This window comes from Artibeus jamaicensis, unplaced genomic scaffold (assembly GCF_021234435.1).
Source record: "Artibeus jamaicensis isolate MK-2021 breed Jamaican fruit bat unplaced genomic scaffold, CSHL_Jam_final contig_777, whole genome shotgun sequence".
NCBI classification, from domain to species: domain Eukaryota; kingdom Metazoa; phylum Chordata; class Mammalia; order Chiroptera; family Phyllostomidae; genus Artibeus; species Artibeus jamaicensis.
Window position 1 is genome coordinate 2,749,883 of NW_026521966.1, and position 16,487 is coordinate 2,766,369.

Sequence of the window (16,487 nt, forward strand, 5' to 3'; positions counted from 1 at the left end):
AAATTGCTAGTACACAGTAGACAGGGAGAGGTTAAGAATAGTGTAGGAAATGGAGAAGCCAAAGAACTTAGGTGTGTGACCCATGGACATGAACTGAGGGAGGATTGCTGGAGGGAAGGGGGAAACTGGATGGAGGGGGCAAAGGGAGAAACATTGGCCCAACTCTAATGACAATCAATAAAATATATTTTTAAAAAGTAATAGAAATTAAATTGCTGTTGTAGAAATAGTTAAGAATTTGAACTGATGCCCATCTAACAGGTACTTGGCTATGCCTGCTGTGTGCCAGGCCCTGGGCTAGGTGGTGGGGATGTTCAAAGTCTTTGGAGAGAATGCAAAGTCATCGTAGAACTCTGATGGAGAAACACACAAGTACACACATTCAGATCATTCCACCCAAAGCAGAGTGGAGGAAATGCTCTGATTGTTCTGTAAGCCGCGTGTTGGGGGGCAAAGGGAAGCTGGGTCTATGGGCAGAACTGTGGAAGATGTCTTAGTGAAAATGGCTTTAGAGTGAGGGCCTGGGGAGGGAATAGGATCTCAGTTGGCAAATGTAGTTTTTTGAGGAAGTAACCTGATCCTATATCTATTTTAGAAAGATAACTTGGGAGCACAGTGGGGTGGGGTATAGAGTTCAGTAACAAGGGCCTGAACTAGGTCAGGGACTGCAGAGACGAGAATGGATGAGAATGTCAAACCTTGTGAAGGAAGAAGGCTTAGCACTGAGATGTGAGAGAGAAAAAGCAGGGAAGCCAGGGGGCCCAGGCCTGAGGGACTGGAATGCTGGAGATGCGGCTCTGAGAGCGTAAGCAAAACAGGTACAAGCTCCAGGAAAATGTCTTGGCTAATAGATAAACATCATTTTGTTGTTGCTGTTAGAGGGAACTCAGAACAGGTGAATTGTTGGGGGCTGGGGTGATCAGAGGAAAAATAGATTGAATTTGGGGCATCTTCTCTTGATCCTTTGTTTTTCACCACGCACATCACATTTGTTGTTAAGTATAATAAGTTCATTGAGAACTTCTTGTAACGTTCAAAGGCTGTGGCTTCTACCACCAAGTGATTTGCAGTATTGCTTGTTAGCTGAAATGTTTGTAAATTATGTGGTCTGCTTGGTTCTACTTAAAAAAATAAGACAGTTGATTCTGTCTCAGAAATTTCTTTCTGGAGCAGTCAGCTGAAGATTTTTTTTCCCCATTGAGAGCCCCTATGTCTGAATTTTCCTAAGGAATCCAGACTGATTGCAGAGAGAGAAGGCTTTCAGAAGCTTGAATGTGTCACATCCTTTGTCCTTACTAGGGGAGATCTGGACCAAGTTCTATAGTGACCTTAGGTTGACAGTACAGATAGCAAAGCACACACACCTGGTAACAATAGTTTTTTTTTTTCCTTTTTCTAGATATACGCCAGCGGTTAGGAAAAAGACCACATTCTCCAGAAAAAGCTTGTAACCCCATCGTTCGGAGAGAGCCCTTTTCTGATGTACACAGCAGGCTAGGTGTTCCCAGGCAAGACACTAAAGGCCTCTATTCTGATACTCGGGAGAAGAAATCAGGTTGGTAACACTTAAAACCGACGGGGATGGGAACTGGGTAAGAGCAGGTACAATGGGCAAAGCACGGAAATACTTTGTTAGCAGAAGGCAGTAAATAGCAAATGCTAAAAATAAATTATGTTTTTTCCGTTATAATCATTGTAATAATAAGTACAACAATGATGACAACAGTAATAATGGTAACAGTATGGAAAATTTAAAAAATAGAAAGAGACTCACCCTGGTGCTTTCTGTTTAGCACAGATAGTTTTTAGTTTCATGTATGCTGCTCTTAGTCTTTGTCTATATACGTGTCCTACTTTTGCATATAGCATTTTATCGTTGTCATTTTCTACATTGTTAAACTTGTCTTTTTAAAAAAACTCTTTATAAATAAAACTCAGTTGCCTTATAGTGTGGCTATACTGTGAAATTCTAAATACATATTTCTCTATTATTAGATATTAACAAAGTATTTTTTAAATTAATGGGGGGTGGGCAGAATCTCTAAAAGTTTACAGTGTTGTAGGCCCCTCTGTTCATAGAATGTTATATCCGGGAATGATGTGGGGATGGCCCCTCCCAGCAGAATGCAGCTGTACGAAGGCTGGTGAGTCTCACCAGGCAGGGACAGGTGTAGCATAAACAGACTCCCCGGTGATTCCAAAGTGTCTAGTGTTGGGGGGTGCATGTTCCCTAGCTGTGAGGATCTCCCCTTGGGTCCAGATCCCTCTGTTTGCAGGCAGGGGATTGCAGCCAGGAAATGAGATCACCTGCCCAAGGCTACATGTGGTTGCAGGTGCCTCAGGCCTCCCCCGACCCAGGGTTTTCTGCTCATCAGGTGTTGACAGTACCTCTGCATCCTCAGTACTACCCTGCCTGTAGCACCGACTGCCAGAACTGAAATGCCTTCTCATTCAAACAGGTAGTTTATGGACTCGCTTGGGATCTGCATCCAAGACCAAAGACAAGAACGTGAAGAAAGTGGATCATAGGGCTCCTGGCACTGAGGAAGATGACTCCGAGCTGCAGAGGGCGTGGGGGGCTCTGATTAAGGAGAAAGAACAATCTCGCCAAAAGAAGAGTCGGTTAGATAATTTACCATCTCTCCAGATTGAAGTTAGTCGGGAAAGCAGCTCTGGTTCAGAGGCAGAATCCTGATGCCCTTGAGGCTGATGGCAGCTGCCCTAAAGCTTGACATTCTTGTGCAGGGTGGGGCGCACAGTAGGAACCTCCCCTGCAGGAGTCGGTGCCCCTCCTGCTTTTGCTCCTGCAGTCACCCTCAGCTCTTGCTACTTTAGCAGGACCTCTTAAGAATGTGACCTGTTCTGAAGGGCTCTGTCTTTTGCTGCAGAGTTATAGTTCTGGGCCCTCAATTTTTTCCTACCACCCCACAAGCTTTACCCTTTGAGAGGAAGGCAGCCCTCCAGAGTTTTGTAGATGTTTTTCTTAATATTTTTAACATTGTGTCTTTTAAAAGAAACGTTTTACACAGTTCATCCAAAGAGCAGAGAACTGAACTTCTCACTATTGCCTTGGCCCCGACAGCTGTTACCAGCACCCTTTTCCCAAGAAAAGTCAATTCCCAGGTGCTTATTGGACAGCCTTCAAGGGGGAAGATGAGGGAAGCTGCCAGTTCACCCTTCCAGGACCCTAGTGTGGGGGCCGAATCTCATGAACCTGACCTCAGAGGTGCACCAGTGCTGCCCAGGTAGAAAAGAAACACAGCCTTGATCGTGCTTCCGTTCCTCCCTCGGGATTTCTGTTAGGGACCTCTTGCTAGTGATCAGCTTGAAGTGAAGATCAAGTTCAGTGCTGTGGGATTTTTAGGAACAAAAAACTGACTTCTGGATTTGGGGTAGAGGTTTTTTTTTTTTTTGTGCTAGGGGTGGGGTCATGGGGTAATGTTGAACAATTTTTTAAGTTTGTATTATGTTTAAAAATATTAATGGTTTAAAAGTTAAAATTTTTAATTTTTATATGTGAAAATACTTCCTGTTGGCTAGAAGGGAAGCTCAAGTGGTGTCTAATGTGCTGTTAAATATATATTATATACTTTGGAAGAAGGCAAAGAGAGGAGTCTCATTATTTTTAAATGATCCTAATTGTATAGTCTGTTGTACATAGAGTTCAGCTTACTTTTTGGCCACTGTAGGAAACGACTCATCCATCCGAGATGGGGCTCTGTTTATCTTCACATTAGAAGTAATGCTTTGTTACTCTTTCTGTCTCCAAGTTCTGGCACCTGAAGACATCTTCAAATTGGTAAATAAGAAATAGTTACAGAAATTTTAGTTCATTTATTTTTAAACTCCTTTCAGATCATTTTAACCACAAAAAAGCAATAGATTATTTTGTTTTCCTATCTGATTTTTATTTTGAAGTACTTAATATTTGCATTCCTCTGCAGATTTAAAAATAGTGTTTCACTTCAGTTCACCAGAACTTAGGAGTTAGAGATAGAAAAGCCTTTGTCCCTTTGGTGGTGTCATAACTTGTCACCTGCCTGGAGTGTTTCAGTCCCCAGTGCAGCCCTGGATTCTGGACATCTTTACCTTGGGCTGAGTTAAACTAATGGTCACGTGGGTAGTTGATTAAACGCAGAACGCCGATGTTAATAAAGTAAAGGGCTGTGAGACTTGAAAGCTGCAAAAACTCTGTTGTCCCTGTTTTGTTGGTTAACCTGCTTTTTTCCCTTCTTTTAGAAAAATTAGAGCATATAACCGTGATATGTTTCAGCTTCCTAATAAGATTCTAGGAAAAAGATGATTTGGGTTCCTCTGCTAGTTGAGACTGAAGGTTTCTGTGGCTTCTCAGCTCCTCTTGCCCTTTGCAGCACGCCACTGAGAGCCAAGTTGTGACGAGTGAGAATTCTAAGGCCCTGAGAATCAGAGATCTGCATGCCGGTCTCTGGCTCTGCTGCATGGGCCTGGGCCTGGTTTCTCCAGCTAGCAAATCAGTGGGCTGGTACAAGAGCTTCTGGCTGTGTTGGTGGGTTTAGTGGTGTTTGCCTCTTTGCTACAGCTATAGCTACAGTGAGCTGGCCAGCGCTGGTTTCTGTTGCAGGTGGGGGAAGGGTCGAGGAGACAACTGAAGTCGTACACGAGGCTGTGGACAGGGGCTTAACCCCATCCCATTCCTGTCTCTGGGTAGGACACAAGTCTTTGTGGTCAGGGTCCCAACTGACAAGGTATCTGCAGGGTTCAGAAAATGCCTCCTCTTGGGCTCTCCTTTGGGTTCCTCAGTAGTAGCTGGGGCCCATCAGTCCCATGGCCTTGTAGTTCTCAGTAATCTCCTGCTGGAGGCCAGGGAAGACTCTGGAAGGACAGTGGTGTAGTCAAAAGTGGGTCTTTGATCTAACCAAGAAAAATGCCCATTGTACTAGTCTGGCAATTTTCATAAACACACAGAGCCCAGAAAGGTGTCTTTAAGAACTTTAAGTTGATTTCTGAAAGTTACTGGCCTTCACCTCTCTTGTTCTCCGGTCTGTACTTAGGCACTTACATTTTGCAGGATCTCAGGCGTGCCCAGCACGCCCAGGCCTTCTTTGGGGTTTGGGAGTGTGGCTGGGCAGCCGGGACAGTCCCCGGGCAGGCAGCTCGGTGTTTTACACTGGGCACTCTCCACGTATGCGCAGCGGGGCCACGCAGTCTCCGTACTCCTCTTAGTGTCTGCACGCACCAGGGTTTAAATGTGTTTTTGCTGCTTGATGATAATGAGATACCTCACTTCTACTTCCCATTCTTCCCCTCGGGAGAGGTGTCAGCTACCCACGGGAACTTGTGGAGCTCTCCGCAGGATGTCACCTCTCCTCACCTGGCCTCCTTGTCCTGTGAATCCCTCTCCTTAGTTCAGCCACTGTCTTGTCTGGCTCCATCCTTGTGGCGGCCTCTTCACTAGTCTCTGCCTCATCTCTCCCTTCCTGTTCTGCACACCGTAGCCAGGACAAACTCTTATTGGTAGCAGTTCCTTGAGATACAATATATAACATACAGTTCACCCATTTAAAGAGCAACCATCACCCCATCAGCTTTAGAACATTGTCATCACTAAAAAGAAACCTTACACCCACTTTAGTCATTTCTCACCCTCCCCCCCCCTCCCCGCAACCACTATTTCTGTGTCTGGATTTGCCTGTCCTGCACACTTCATATAAATGGTGTCATATACTTTGTGGCCACTTATGTCTGGCTTGTTTCACTGAACATGATTTCAAGGCTCTTGGTGTTGTAGCATGTATCACTACTTCATTTCTTTCCTTGCTGAGTAATCTCCCGTTGTGTGGCTGTGCCACATTTTGTTTATCCATTTACCTGGTAATGAGTTGTTTCTGCTTTTTGACTGTTACAAATAGTGCTTCTGTGAACATTTATGTATAAGTTTTTGCATGGACATGTGTTTTCATTACTCTTGGGTTATTTACCCAGGAGTGGAATTGCTGGGTCACGTTGTAACTCTCTTTTTAACTTTTTTTTTCTTTTTTAAATTTTTTTTCTTTTTTTATTGATTATGCTGTTACAGTTGTTCTATTCCCCCCTTCATCTTCATTCCCCTCCACCCTACCCCCCCATCCCCACCATTACCCCCCCTTTAGTTTATGACCATGTGTCTCAAGTCCTTTAGATTCTATATTTCCCATGCTATTCTTGCCCCCCCATCTATTTTCTATCTACTGTCTATGCTACTTATTTTCTGTACCTTCTCCCCCCATCTCCTCCTCCCACTCCCCTGTTGCTAACCCTCCTTGAGATCTTCATTTCTATGTTTCCACTCCTGATCTAGCTGTCCTTTTAGTTTGCTTTCGTTTTAGGTGTGGTTGTTAATAACTGTGAGTTTGTTGTCCTTTCACTGTTCATGTTTCTTTAACTTCTTTTTCTTAGATAAGTCATTTAACATTTCATATAATAAAGGTTTGGTGATGATGAACTCCTTGAATTTGATCTTATCTGAGAAGCACCTTATCTGTCCTTCCATTCTAAATGAAAGTTTTGCTGGATAGAGCAATCTTGGTTGTAGGTCTGGATTTCATGACTTGGAATACCTCTTTCCAGCCCCTTCTTGCCTGCAAGGTCTCTTTTGAGAAATCAGCTGACAGTCTGACGGGGACTCCTTTGTAGGTGAGTGTCCCCTTAGCTCTTGCTGCTTCTAGGATTCTCTCCTTCATTTTAATTTTGGCTAATGTAATTATGATGTGCCTTGGTGTGTTCCTTCTTGGGTCCAACTTCTTTGGGACTCTCTGAGCTTCCTGGATTTCCTGGAAGTCTATTTCCTTTGCCAGATTGGGGAAATTCTCCTTTATTATTTGTTCAAATAAGTTTTCCACTGGTGGCTGTGCCTTTCCCCCTTCTGGTACCCCTATAATTCGGATGTTGGAGCGTTTAAAGATGTCCTGGAGGTTCCTGAGACTCTCCTCATTTCTTTGAATTCTTGCTTCCTGACTCTTTTCTGTTTGGCCATTATTTGCTTTCTTCTGGTCCACTCCATTGATTTGAGTCCCAGTTTCCTTTTCATTGCTATTGGTGTCCTGTGCAATTCCATTCATTTCAATTAGTTTCGCCTTCATATATTTGTCTAATTTGTGGCTATAATCAACCAGTTCTGTGAGGATCCTGATGACCAGTGTTTTAAACTGTGCGTCTGAGAGTTTTGCTATTTCTTCATCGCTTAGATCTATGGGCTCTGGGACTTTGAGAACTTGCGACATTTTTGGTCTGTTCTGGCCCTTTAAGTGTGAGAAGTGGTGCCTTGGACTCCCAGGTCGCTGGGTTGTGACGCTGTATGTGGGGGCGTGGTCAGAGCGGGGAAATGGCGGCGCCCTCTACTGCCGCTTGCCACGGGGACGCCCACTCCCTCGCCTGTCCGCTGGCGCACAAATGGGCGGCCACAGTCAACACGCAGCACCGCTTCCCCGCTGTCTCCTTCGCGGTCGCTCGCCTGGTGGCTCGCTCGGTCGCTCACTAGGTGCAACCCTGCGCCTGGATTCCGCGCGTCCGCGCGCCTGAGTCCGTCTGACCGAGTCCTCCTGTGCAACCCCTCACCAGCCGCTGGTTTCGCCCCTTACAGGTCAGGCTGAAGAATTTGTTGTTAACAGACTTCCGAAAAGTTCAATTTTCCGTGTTCTGGCTGTGTTTTCTGTTGCTAATATTTAGTTGTCTCTAAACTTGGTTGTGTGAGAAGGCACGGTACATCCACCTATGCCTCCATCTTGGCGGAAGTCCTGGGACTCTCTCTTTAACTTTTTGAAGAGCCAGATTGTTCTCCCAAGTGGTCGCATCATCTTTCATTTCCCCCAGCAGTGTACAGGGGTTCCAATTTATTTCTGATGTAATGTGTTTTTTAAAATATTTATTTATCTTTAGCGGGGAAGGGAAGGAGAAAGAGAGAGAAATATGAATGCATGGTTGCCTCTCATGTGTCCCCTGCTGGGAACTGGCCTGCAACCCCGGCATGTGCCCTGACTGGGAATTGAACTGTGATCCTTTGGTTTGCAGGCCCACGCTCAATCCACTGAGCTACGCCAGCCAGGGCTGTTGTGTATGATTTTGATTGGCATTTCCCTAATGACTAATGATGTTGGATGTCTTTTCATGTGCTTTGGGATGAACTTTCTTAAGCAAATTATTCCTGTATCTCTTAGCTTAAGACCATTCCAGAGCTTCACCATTGTCTGCCCTTGCTGGTGTGGTTCTGTTAGAGTGTCGGCTCGTACACCAAAAGGTTGTGGGTCTGATCCCCGGTTAGGGCACATATGAGAGGCAACCGATCAACGTTTCTCTTTTATATCAATATTTCTCTGTCCTCTCCCTTTTCCTCTTTCTAAAATCAAGAAACAGTTTAAAAATTTTTAAAAAAAAGCTTCACCACTGCCCTTGGAATAAATCTCAAATTCCTTTGATAGCTCTCAAGGCTGGTGAAGATCTAGTCTCTGGCAGTGTTTCTGTCCTGTTCACCACATCCATCCCCCCGCCCTGTCGCCCTCCTGCCTAGCCTTCTCCTTTCCCTCATCCTCAGGAACTCAGACGCCCCTCTACGAGGATGTCTTCAACATCCATAGCCAGGTTGTAGGTCCCTGTCTGTGCCCCACGGAACTGCACGTAGGAGTCTCAGCTCACTACAGGGATAGGTTATAAAGTCATGCTCAAGGTAAAAACTGGACGTGATCAAAATTCCTCTTGGACACCCGGAGGCAGGTGCCGTGTTGAGACCAACATCGTGAGTACAGCGCCTTCCTGCACATGTGGGAACAGTTTCTTTGGTTGAGCACCAGGTGAAGTGGTTGGTGTGCAGTTGTGAGGGCCGTGTTGTGTAAGAAGTACTTTGCACTGGTCTGGTGTAGCCTGCTGGATTGAGCACCGGCCTATGAGCCAAAGGGTTGCCAGTTCGATTCCCAGTCAGGGCCCATGCCTGGTTGCAGGCCAGGTCCCCAGTAGGGCATGTGGGAGAGGCAACCATGCATTGATATTTCTCTCCCTTTCTCCCTTCCTTCCTTTCTCTCTAAAAATAAATAAATTTAAAAATTCTTTTAAAAAAGCAATACTTTTGTTTTGGTGTCAGAGTGCTACGCGGGTGAGAGGAGGCGCTTGGGCTCCGAGACAGGCCAGAGGAGCAGCAGAGGCAGGAGCCGGCCTTGGCCCCGTCCGTCTGCTCAGCGAGTGGAGGGACAGGTGGAGTGGGCCCGATCACTTAAAGTCATTTTCCTCGTCTTTTTTTTCCAGACACATGCCATGGTGTTTGAAGTGAAGTGTGTATATGGTACCAAATCTCTGTACTCCCAAACCAGCACACCTTTACACCGGATTGTAATTCCCTGTTCCTACTTTGTCTTTTTGCTTGACTGTAAGCTCCGTGAAAGCAGGGACCACAACTGGCTCCTTCCTGGGTTTCGCTGGGCCTAGTACTGTGCCTGGCACCTGACAAATCCCCCCTAGAAGAGTGATGGGTGTATAAGCCCCCAGCTGCAGGGGCAGCTCCATTCTCTGCGCCCTCCGTCCTCTTCCGGGCTAGTCCTTTTTCTACCTTCTGTACACAGCACTTTATTTTTCTGTTTTATTTTCCCTGCTAGCCTGTGAGCTGCTAAGGAGCAGGTGTCTTCATGCCCTCATGTCTGTGCCCTCCCACCACACCCATCCAGGGTAAGTGGTGCTGCCAGAGCGTTGGCTAAGGGAATGAACGGTGGCAGCCCGGCCCAGCTCTGGCACCTTTGTCTGCAGGTCCGTCTACTAGCAGCCAGACCACCAGATTCAAAAAGTGGGAAGATTGTTCAGAAGTGCATGCACTCTGCTTGTCTAAGAAAAAAAATCTCAATGATTAGACCTCGATAAAATTCAGATTTTGGTGATCTGGTCATATCCTAGCTGAAGCTTACTGAGCACTATAAAGAATTTGCTAGACAATCATGTAGGTGAGAAGGCATGCATCTGCTCAGAAAGCAGGAAGGGCGGTGGACAGTGGCTGGGCCGCTCCTCCACCTCGGGTCCTGTGGGTGAGGAAGGCGAGGGCTGTCCAAAGTGGGCCAAGAGAAAGGCAGCGCTTCCCAGGCGCAGCTCTTGCCTGCAGCGGCCTGCCTGCAGGTGATCAGGGCTGCATTACCAGCAGTCGTGACTCATGGATTAATTGTTGCACAAATAAGTGTATAGTCCTAAACTTTGTAGAACAGGAGGTATATAAGAAGTTAAACCATTTTTTTCTTTAAAAGGGCAGGATGTTTGTTATGATCTTGAGCATAGTGAGCACACTTGCCTCAAGGCAGATTGTTGCTGTGCATGGCAACCACCGGAGACCTAGAATTTTCCTTGCACGTTTATAAAATAAAACCTTAGAAGGAAAAATACTTGTAGCATTTTTAAAAAATGAAGCTTATGAAAATTTCACAGAACTTGGATGTTCCTAGGAGCAATTAGGGAAATGCCAGCTCCAGGCCTGTTTCAGGTTATTGTGAGACATTGAAGTGGGATTTTGCTGTGGTAGGAATAGAACTCTAGAGTATGGGTAGTATTTAACCTACCAAAGTCTAGCCTACTCTGGGGTTCTTTTTTTTTTTTTAAGATTTTATTTACTTACTTTTAGAGACAGAGAAAGAGAGGGAGAGAACACCCATGTAAAAGAGAACTCGCGATGTCTTGCCTCACACATGCCCTGACAGGGTGCCGAACCCGTGCCCTTCACTGTGCGGGATGACACCCCACCAACCAAGCCCCCCCGTCAGGGCTCTCACTCGGTTTTGTTCCAGCCGTTCTAGAGTTCTTCTCTGGGTGACCAGGTTTCTCAGTAGCTCAGATGTGTGTTCCCTCAGACAGTCACCCTCACCCTGGACCAGTGCATGTTAGTGAGGGCCAAAGGCCCACGCCGTCGGCAGGAAAGAAGACATGACCTTTCTGTCCCTTCCTGGGGTCGTCATGTTCAACCTGTGATGCATCTCTTCTTGTTGGTCGGAAGGGTTCTCAGAGGGCCTGTGAGCAGGGTGCAGCACTTTTAGCTCTGGGAGAGTGCCTCCCGGGCAGGGTCAGACCCAGGGGGGCTGGGGCCAGAGCTCAGGGAGCTCGCTCCTGTGCATACAGGTGGGAAAGACAGCAAGTCCCTTCTCCGGACATCAGTTTCCCCGTCTTTCAGGTGAAGGGCCCCTGGGGTGATCTCAGGTTTCCTCTCACGTTAATGCGTGTTCTGGGCTCTGTGCTGTGCTTTCCCGAGGAGCACCAGGACTGCAAGCTGGGTAGGACGGGAGCGGGCGAGCAAGAGGCCTAAGCCCTTGGATCCCTGGTTCCATGACTCAGGTATACCCCGTCCCTCTCCCAGCCTCCCCACCAGGAAAGGACAGGAGGGTCCTTCCCTTGCTCCCTTCCCACTAAGCCTCCTTCCCCAGCACAGGCACCATTCACTGTTTTATTTGGGAAAGTTTTTAGGAGGTAGCCCAGAATACTATACTTGTTAGCCTGAGCTGCCATAGCAAAATACCGTAGACCAGGTGGCTTCAACAGCAAATTTATTGTCTCAGTCTGGAGGCTGGAAAGCCCAGATTAGCTTGTCATCCTGGTTGGGTTCTGGTATGGCCTCTTCCTGGCTTGCAGATGGCTGTCTTCTCACTGGGTCCTCACATGGCCTTCCCTCTTCTTCCTCTTGTGAGCCTGTTGGATTAGGGCCCTACCTTTATGACCTTAGATATCTATCTCCTAAAGGCCCATCCCCAATATTGTCAAATTGGGGCATGTGGCTTCAACATACTCATTTGGGGGTTGGGGGGGTCACAGTTTAGTACATGGCACCCAGTGATGCAAGGATCCCAGTATATGTCTGTGGAATGAGGTCCTTGCTTTTCAATAGCTCATCCACTGGGAGGGATTTAGACCTGTGGGTCTGAAGGCACTAGGTTTGGAGTGGTTCAGGGGCCTGGTCCTGGAAGAAATGGACCTGTCTGAGTCCCAAGGCTGCCACCTGCTAGCTCTGGGCAAAAATTACTTAACCCCTCTCTCCGAGCCAGCGTCCTCATTTGTGAAACCAGGATCACCCAGGGGGGTGGCTCTGAGGTCAAGGCGAGGGCTTGCCAGGAAGGCCCTTGGCAGTGAGCCCGGTGCTCCCTCCAGAGTGCTCCTCCCTCTGCTCCCCTCCCCTGCAGCCCCCTCTCTAGTCTCTACTCTCAGTAGCATCCTTACTCTTCCCAATTCCCTCTTAGGACCCAGAAGACAAGTGGAGGCTGTCAGGCGGGGCAGTGGGAAGCTCCATGCACGGGTGAGCCAGGCGGCAAGCAGTGTTCTCACTGCGTGCTGAGCACACCCCCTCCATCCCGTAACTTAGCACTTCTGTTTTGAAATTACAGAACAGTTTCAAGGGTAGAATAGAGAACTTTTTGCCACATTTTATCACTCATTCTTTCCCTCCCTCTCTGAACCATGAACTGTTTGAGAATTACGTATGCTGTGTTCCTTACGCCCTAAATATTTTAGTGAGCATTTCCTAAGAACAAGGGCATTTTCTCATAATGGCCACAGTATAATGATCAAATTCAGGAAATGTATAGTTTTATCTGGTCAGTACAGTAGTGCTATCCTCGCTTTATCTGATCAGTACAGTAGTATCTAATCTGTAGTTCAGGTTTTAATTTTGACAGCTGTCCCAAATATGTGGGTTCCCCCTTTTTTGATGAAAATAATCCCAGCCAGAGTTGATGCACTTTGTGTCACTTCCACACTGTACCACTCACCTCATCTTTCTGGCCATAACCAGAGACTTTCTGGGGATGTCATTCCCAGGAATGATACTATGTTTTGCTGATCCAATAATGTTTTTCAAAGCAATTTTTATTTATCTTTTTGTCTAGGATCCAATTCCGTATCATACCCTACATTTATTCTTCTTTAATCTGTAACAGTTCTTTAGCCCTTCTTTGTCTTTTGGGATAGTAATGTTTTTGAAGAGCTCAGTCCATTTATGCCATGGCCAAGGGTGTCAAACTCATTTTCACCGGGGGCCACATCAGCCTCTCGGTTGCCTTCAAAGGGCTGAATGTAATTTCAAGTCCTTAACAGTTAAGGAGTAGTTACATTTATACAGTCCTAAAACTGTTTTGGCCCTTTGAAGGCAACCTCGGGGCTGATGTGACCCCTGGTGAAAATGAGTTTGATACTCCTGCTATAAACTGTCCCTTGAGTTAGCCCCTTAACAGTTGTTTAAAATAAGATTTAGTTAAGAAGTCATTTTCACATTCCTTTTGGATACATATGTACTTGCTGAATGCCCAGCTTTGTACGTAGCCCTTGGGACCTTAAGTTTGGGTTTGTGGGGACAGCAATTACTGTCAGGTCGGTTGAAGAGCCCCTGTGTGTGCTCACGATCAGGCATCTGCCATGCCAGTGTCAGCAGGGGTCATAAATACGTCTTAGATGGGTGCAGGGTGAGTCCTCATTCTGGACGTCACCAAAGATGCAGAAGGTGGCCCTGTGCCTGGTCCAGCATCCAGCCATCAGCTTTGCCTGGTCTCCTGGGGTATCCTGAAGTTCACACTCCAAACGTGAAGTCCTGCTTCTCAGAAATCGCAAGCGACAGTCTGGGTTCTAGCCTGTCCCTACTGCTGATCTACTCAGTGGCTTAGGGCTAGTCTCTTGCCCCTCTGGGACAGTGGTGGGGAAGGGAACCCCTGGTGGCTCTGCCAAGTACCCCCGGCACTGGGAACAGGTGTGGGGTCGGGGAGCGGCAGGGAGCGCTGGAGTCGAGGGAGACGGGCCAGCCTCCTGTCTGTGACAGCGGTGAACCAGCTGGGAACGGGCTTCATTGTGATCTCGGAGGCAGACCCGCGGGCGTGGATCTTTGCCTTGTCAGTGAGCTGCTCTGTTAGGTGGAGTGTAGTGTGGGAATGGCGAACTGTAACCTGTGTCCGCAAACAGCCCTGTAACGTCAGGAAACTGTCTGATGGGTGTTTTGTCAGACCAAAGCAGCCAATGCAAAAAGTGTCATCGGTCTTTACAGAACTTTGGCCAAGCAAGCTTTTCATGTGAGAAACAAAATAAAGTTGATTTTCATCTAGTCCTTAAGTCAACGCCGTGGTCTCCTGTGTCTTAACACTTATGTTAACACTTCAGAGTGTCTCCCAGGAGGTGTGCACACTCCTGTGAGAGAGACACAGAGTCCCCTGCCTTTTTAAATGTAAATTAATTAAAATTAAATACAATTTAACTTTCACTTCCTCAGTTGCATTGGTGACATGTCAAGGGCTCAGTTGCCGCCTGTGGCTGGTGGCTGCCGTGTGGGACCAAGCGACAGAGAACATCGCCAAGTTCTGTGGGACACGGGGGTGAGAGAAACCTCCTCCAGTGATAGGCTCAGTCACACGGGAAATCTGGCACCTCCTGAAGCAGCACTGAAATGGGACAGCAGGCTGTGGCGTGCCCTCTGGGACGCTGGGCTGGGTTGGAGTGTGCTGAGCGGCGGAGGGAATTTTACTTCCCTCTGTCCTGCTGGTGGTCAGAGCTCTGTACGAGTTCTGGCATCACAACACCGCCACCAGGTTTTAAAGAGCGCGGCCCAAGCTGAACAGAGAGAGGTGCCTCACACGGCTCAGGGTCTCGAGGGCAGGGCCAGGTGCAGGAGCCCAGGTTTCCAGCTGCGGAGGCGCTTCCTGTGGGAGGAGGACCGTGATCACCGCTGAGCCAACTGTCACCAAGGCCCCAGGGCCGGGTGCAGGGCTGAGGTGTCTGGGGGGGTGTGCTGGGTGGGACTCGAGTGGATGATAAACAACAATTGGATTAGTGCTGAGGCCGGCCAAGGACGTCAAGAGCTGTTTCCAGGCCGCGCCTCAGCGCACCATTCCACGAAAGAGCGCATGGTAGGTGGGGCTGACGGGTGTCCGCAAGCTCCCAGGACTCAGCCCACCGCTGCCCAGGATGCCCAACAGCCAGCCGTGTACAGTGGGAGCCACATCTGCACGTGCTTCAAAGGGCCGCCTGCCTGTGTTTGTGCCTCTGTCCCCGCCTCCTGGCCGCCACAGTTGTGGAGGGGAAGCTGGGTGGGTCAAGCCCCACTCTGCTGCCTCTGCCTCGGCTAGGATGTGGCTCCTCCACACTCTGCTCTGCGTGACCAGTAAGTCAGCCTCAGGCCTGCCTGGAAGAGCAGCTGTGCCATTCGCACAGCCCTGTCTGTCTGTCTGTCTGTCTGTCATCTGTCAAATGGGCTCAGTCAGAACCAGAGGTCAGAGAAAGTGTGGGAATGTCTCCAGGGAGATGCTCTTCCTTGGAGGGGAGGTCCCCAGGCTGTCTCAGAAGGACCTCTGAGTGCTGTTGACCGTGCTGGCAGCCTGAGGCTTCAGACTCCAGAGCCGCCACCCTGCTCCTTCTCCAGCCAGCCTGCCAGCCCTTCTCCCCACGGCACCCACTCTGGGCCGGCCCTCGGTCTGTGCCGGGTTCATTTGCAGAGCAGAGGCTGACGGTGTGTCCCTGCCCCCAACAGGGCACTCTTCCAGAGACCAGGGGTCCGGCCGATGCTGTGAGGACCCTGTGAGAACAAGCACTGATAAGGGACGAAGGGTGGGGGACGGGTGTGTGTCGGTGTGGTCGAGGGCGAATGCCTGGGGGGAGCCTGCTTCCTGTTTGTGATGTTGGGGCCGGCGTGAGATACTGTGTGTGTGGTGGGGAGAGGGACACTTCCTTCCCCCGCTGCCTGGGGGTCCCATTCTGGCTTTTCAACATCCCATGGAAGCCGCACCTGGGGAAGCCAAACCCGGAGCCTGCAGCTCCCCTGGGACGGGCTGAGCACAGCCAGCTGGCCTGGAGGCTGCTCCGATTGAAGCGTGGGCCAGAGTGGTCCTGCCTGGTGATCTGGGCAGGCTTCTGGGGGGTCTCCTGCTTTGTCAGAAGAAGGAGATGGACATCAGGCGGAAGTAGTTTCAAGACTGCGAGGGGCGTGAGTTCTCCCTGAAGGACGGGCCAGGGCCAGCCAGTGCGCACCGGGGTCTGCGTGTGAGTCCATGCTGGAGGGGACTCTGGCCTAGTGCCCGCTGTGCGGCCAGAGCACCCAGAGGTAGGCCACATGTGTGCAGGCCTCCAGTGAAGCATAGATTCTGGGACACATTTTAATGTATGATGTCACAAAAACATCCAGATATCATCATGGAAAAGTCAGAACTTTGTTGAACTCACTTTTCCTTACCTGACAGTTTACACTCGCCTTGATTTTCAGTTATGTGAAGTGTACGGCTCTGATTCCCCTGCGCCGGGACTGTCCGGAGAAGATGCTCAGACTCTGGTTCACACCCTCCCAGTGTGGAGGAGGTGACTGAGGCCCAGAGGGGCAGTGCCTGTCTGGGCTCACAAGCAAGTATTAGTAGAAACGAGGGTCCAGACCAGAGCCCCTGTCCTGTCTTCCAGCTCTAGAATACCCTGTGGCCTGGGACGTTAACCCTGACGTCACTCTTGTCTCTGCTGTGTGTCCTCCGTGGCCTCTGGAATGACCAGCCACAGCCCCAAAACCT

At 48.7% G+C, this 16,487-nt stretch overlaps 2 protein-coding genes across 3 annotated transcripts in view; both read left to right on the forward strand.

Annotated features, from left to right (window-relative positions):
- The window catches only part of NCBP3 (nuclear cap binding subunit 3), a 30,309-nt gene extending 26,405 nt beyond the window's left edge, over window positions 1-3,904 (forward strand). Inside the window, exons 12-14 of one of the 2 annotated variants that reach the window (XM_053672597.1) lie at window positions 1,400-1,555; window positions 2,460-2,622; window positions 3,083-3,904. In XM_053672597.1, the coding sequence (XP_053528572.1) occupies window positions 1,400-1,555; window positions 2,460-2,622; window positions 3,083-3,191 (428 nt within the window). In that variant the 3' untranslated portion in view covers window positions 3,192-3,904. Of the gene's footprint in view, window positions 1-1,399; window positions 1,556-2,459 lie in introns of both variants that reach the window. The other variant, XM_037133036.2, reaches the window with a different exon arrangement.
- Window positions 3,905-14,838: 10,934 nt separating this feature from the next.
- Window positions 14,839-16,487, forward strand: part of ITGAE (integrin subunit alpha E) — a 60,192-nt gene continuing 58,543 nt past the window's right edge. The window contains exon 1 of the mRNA XM_037133047.2: window positions 14,839-15,100. Within this exon, the coding sequence (XP_036988942.2) occupies window positions 14,905-15,100 (196 nt within the window). The 5' untranslated portion in view covers window positions 14,839-14,904. The remainder of the gene's footprint in view (window positions 15,101-16,487) is intronic.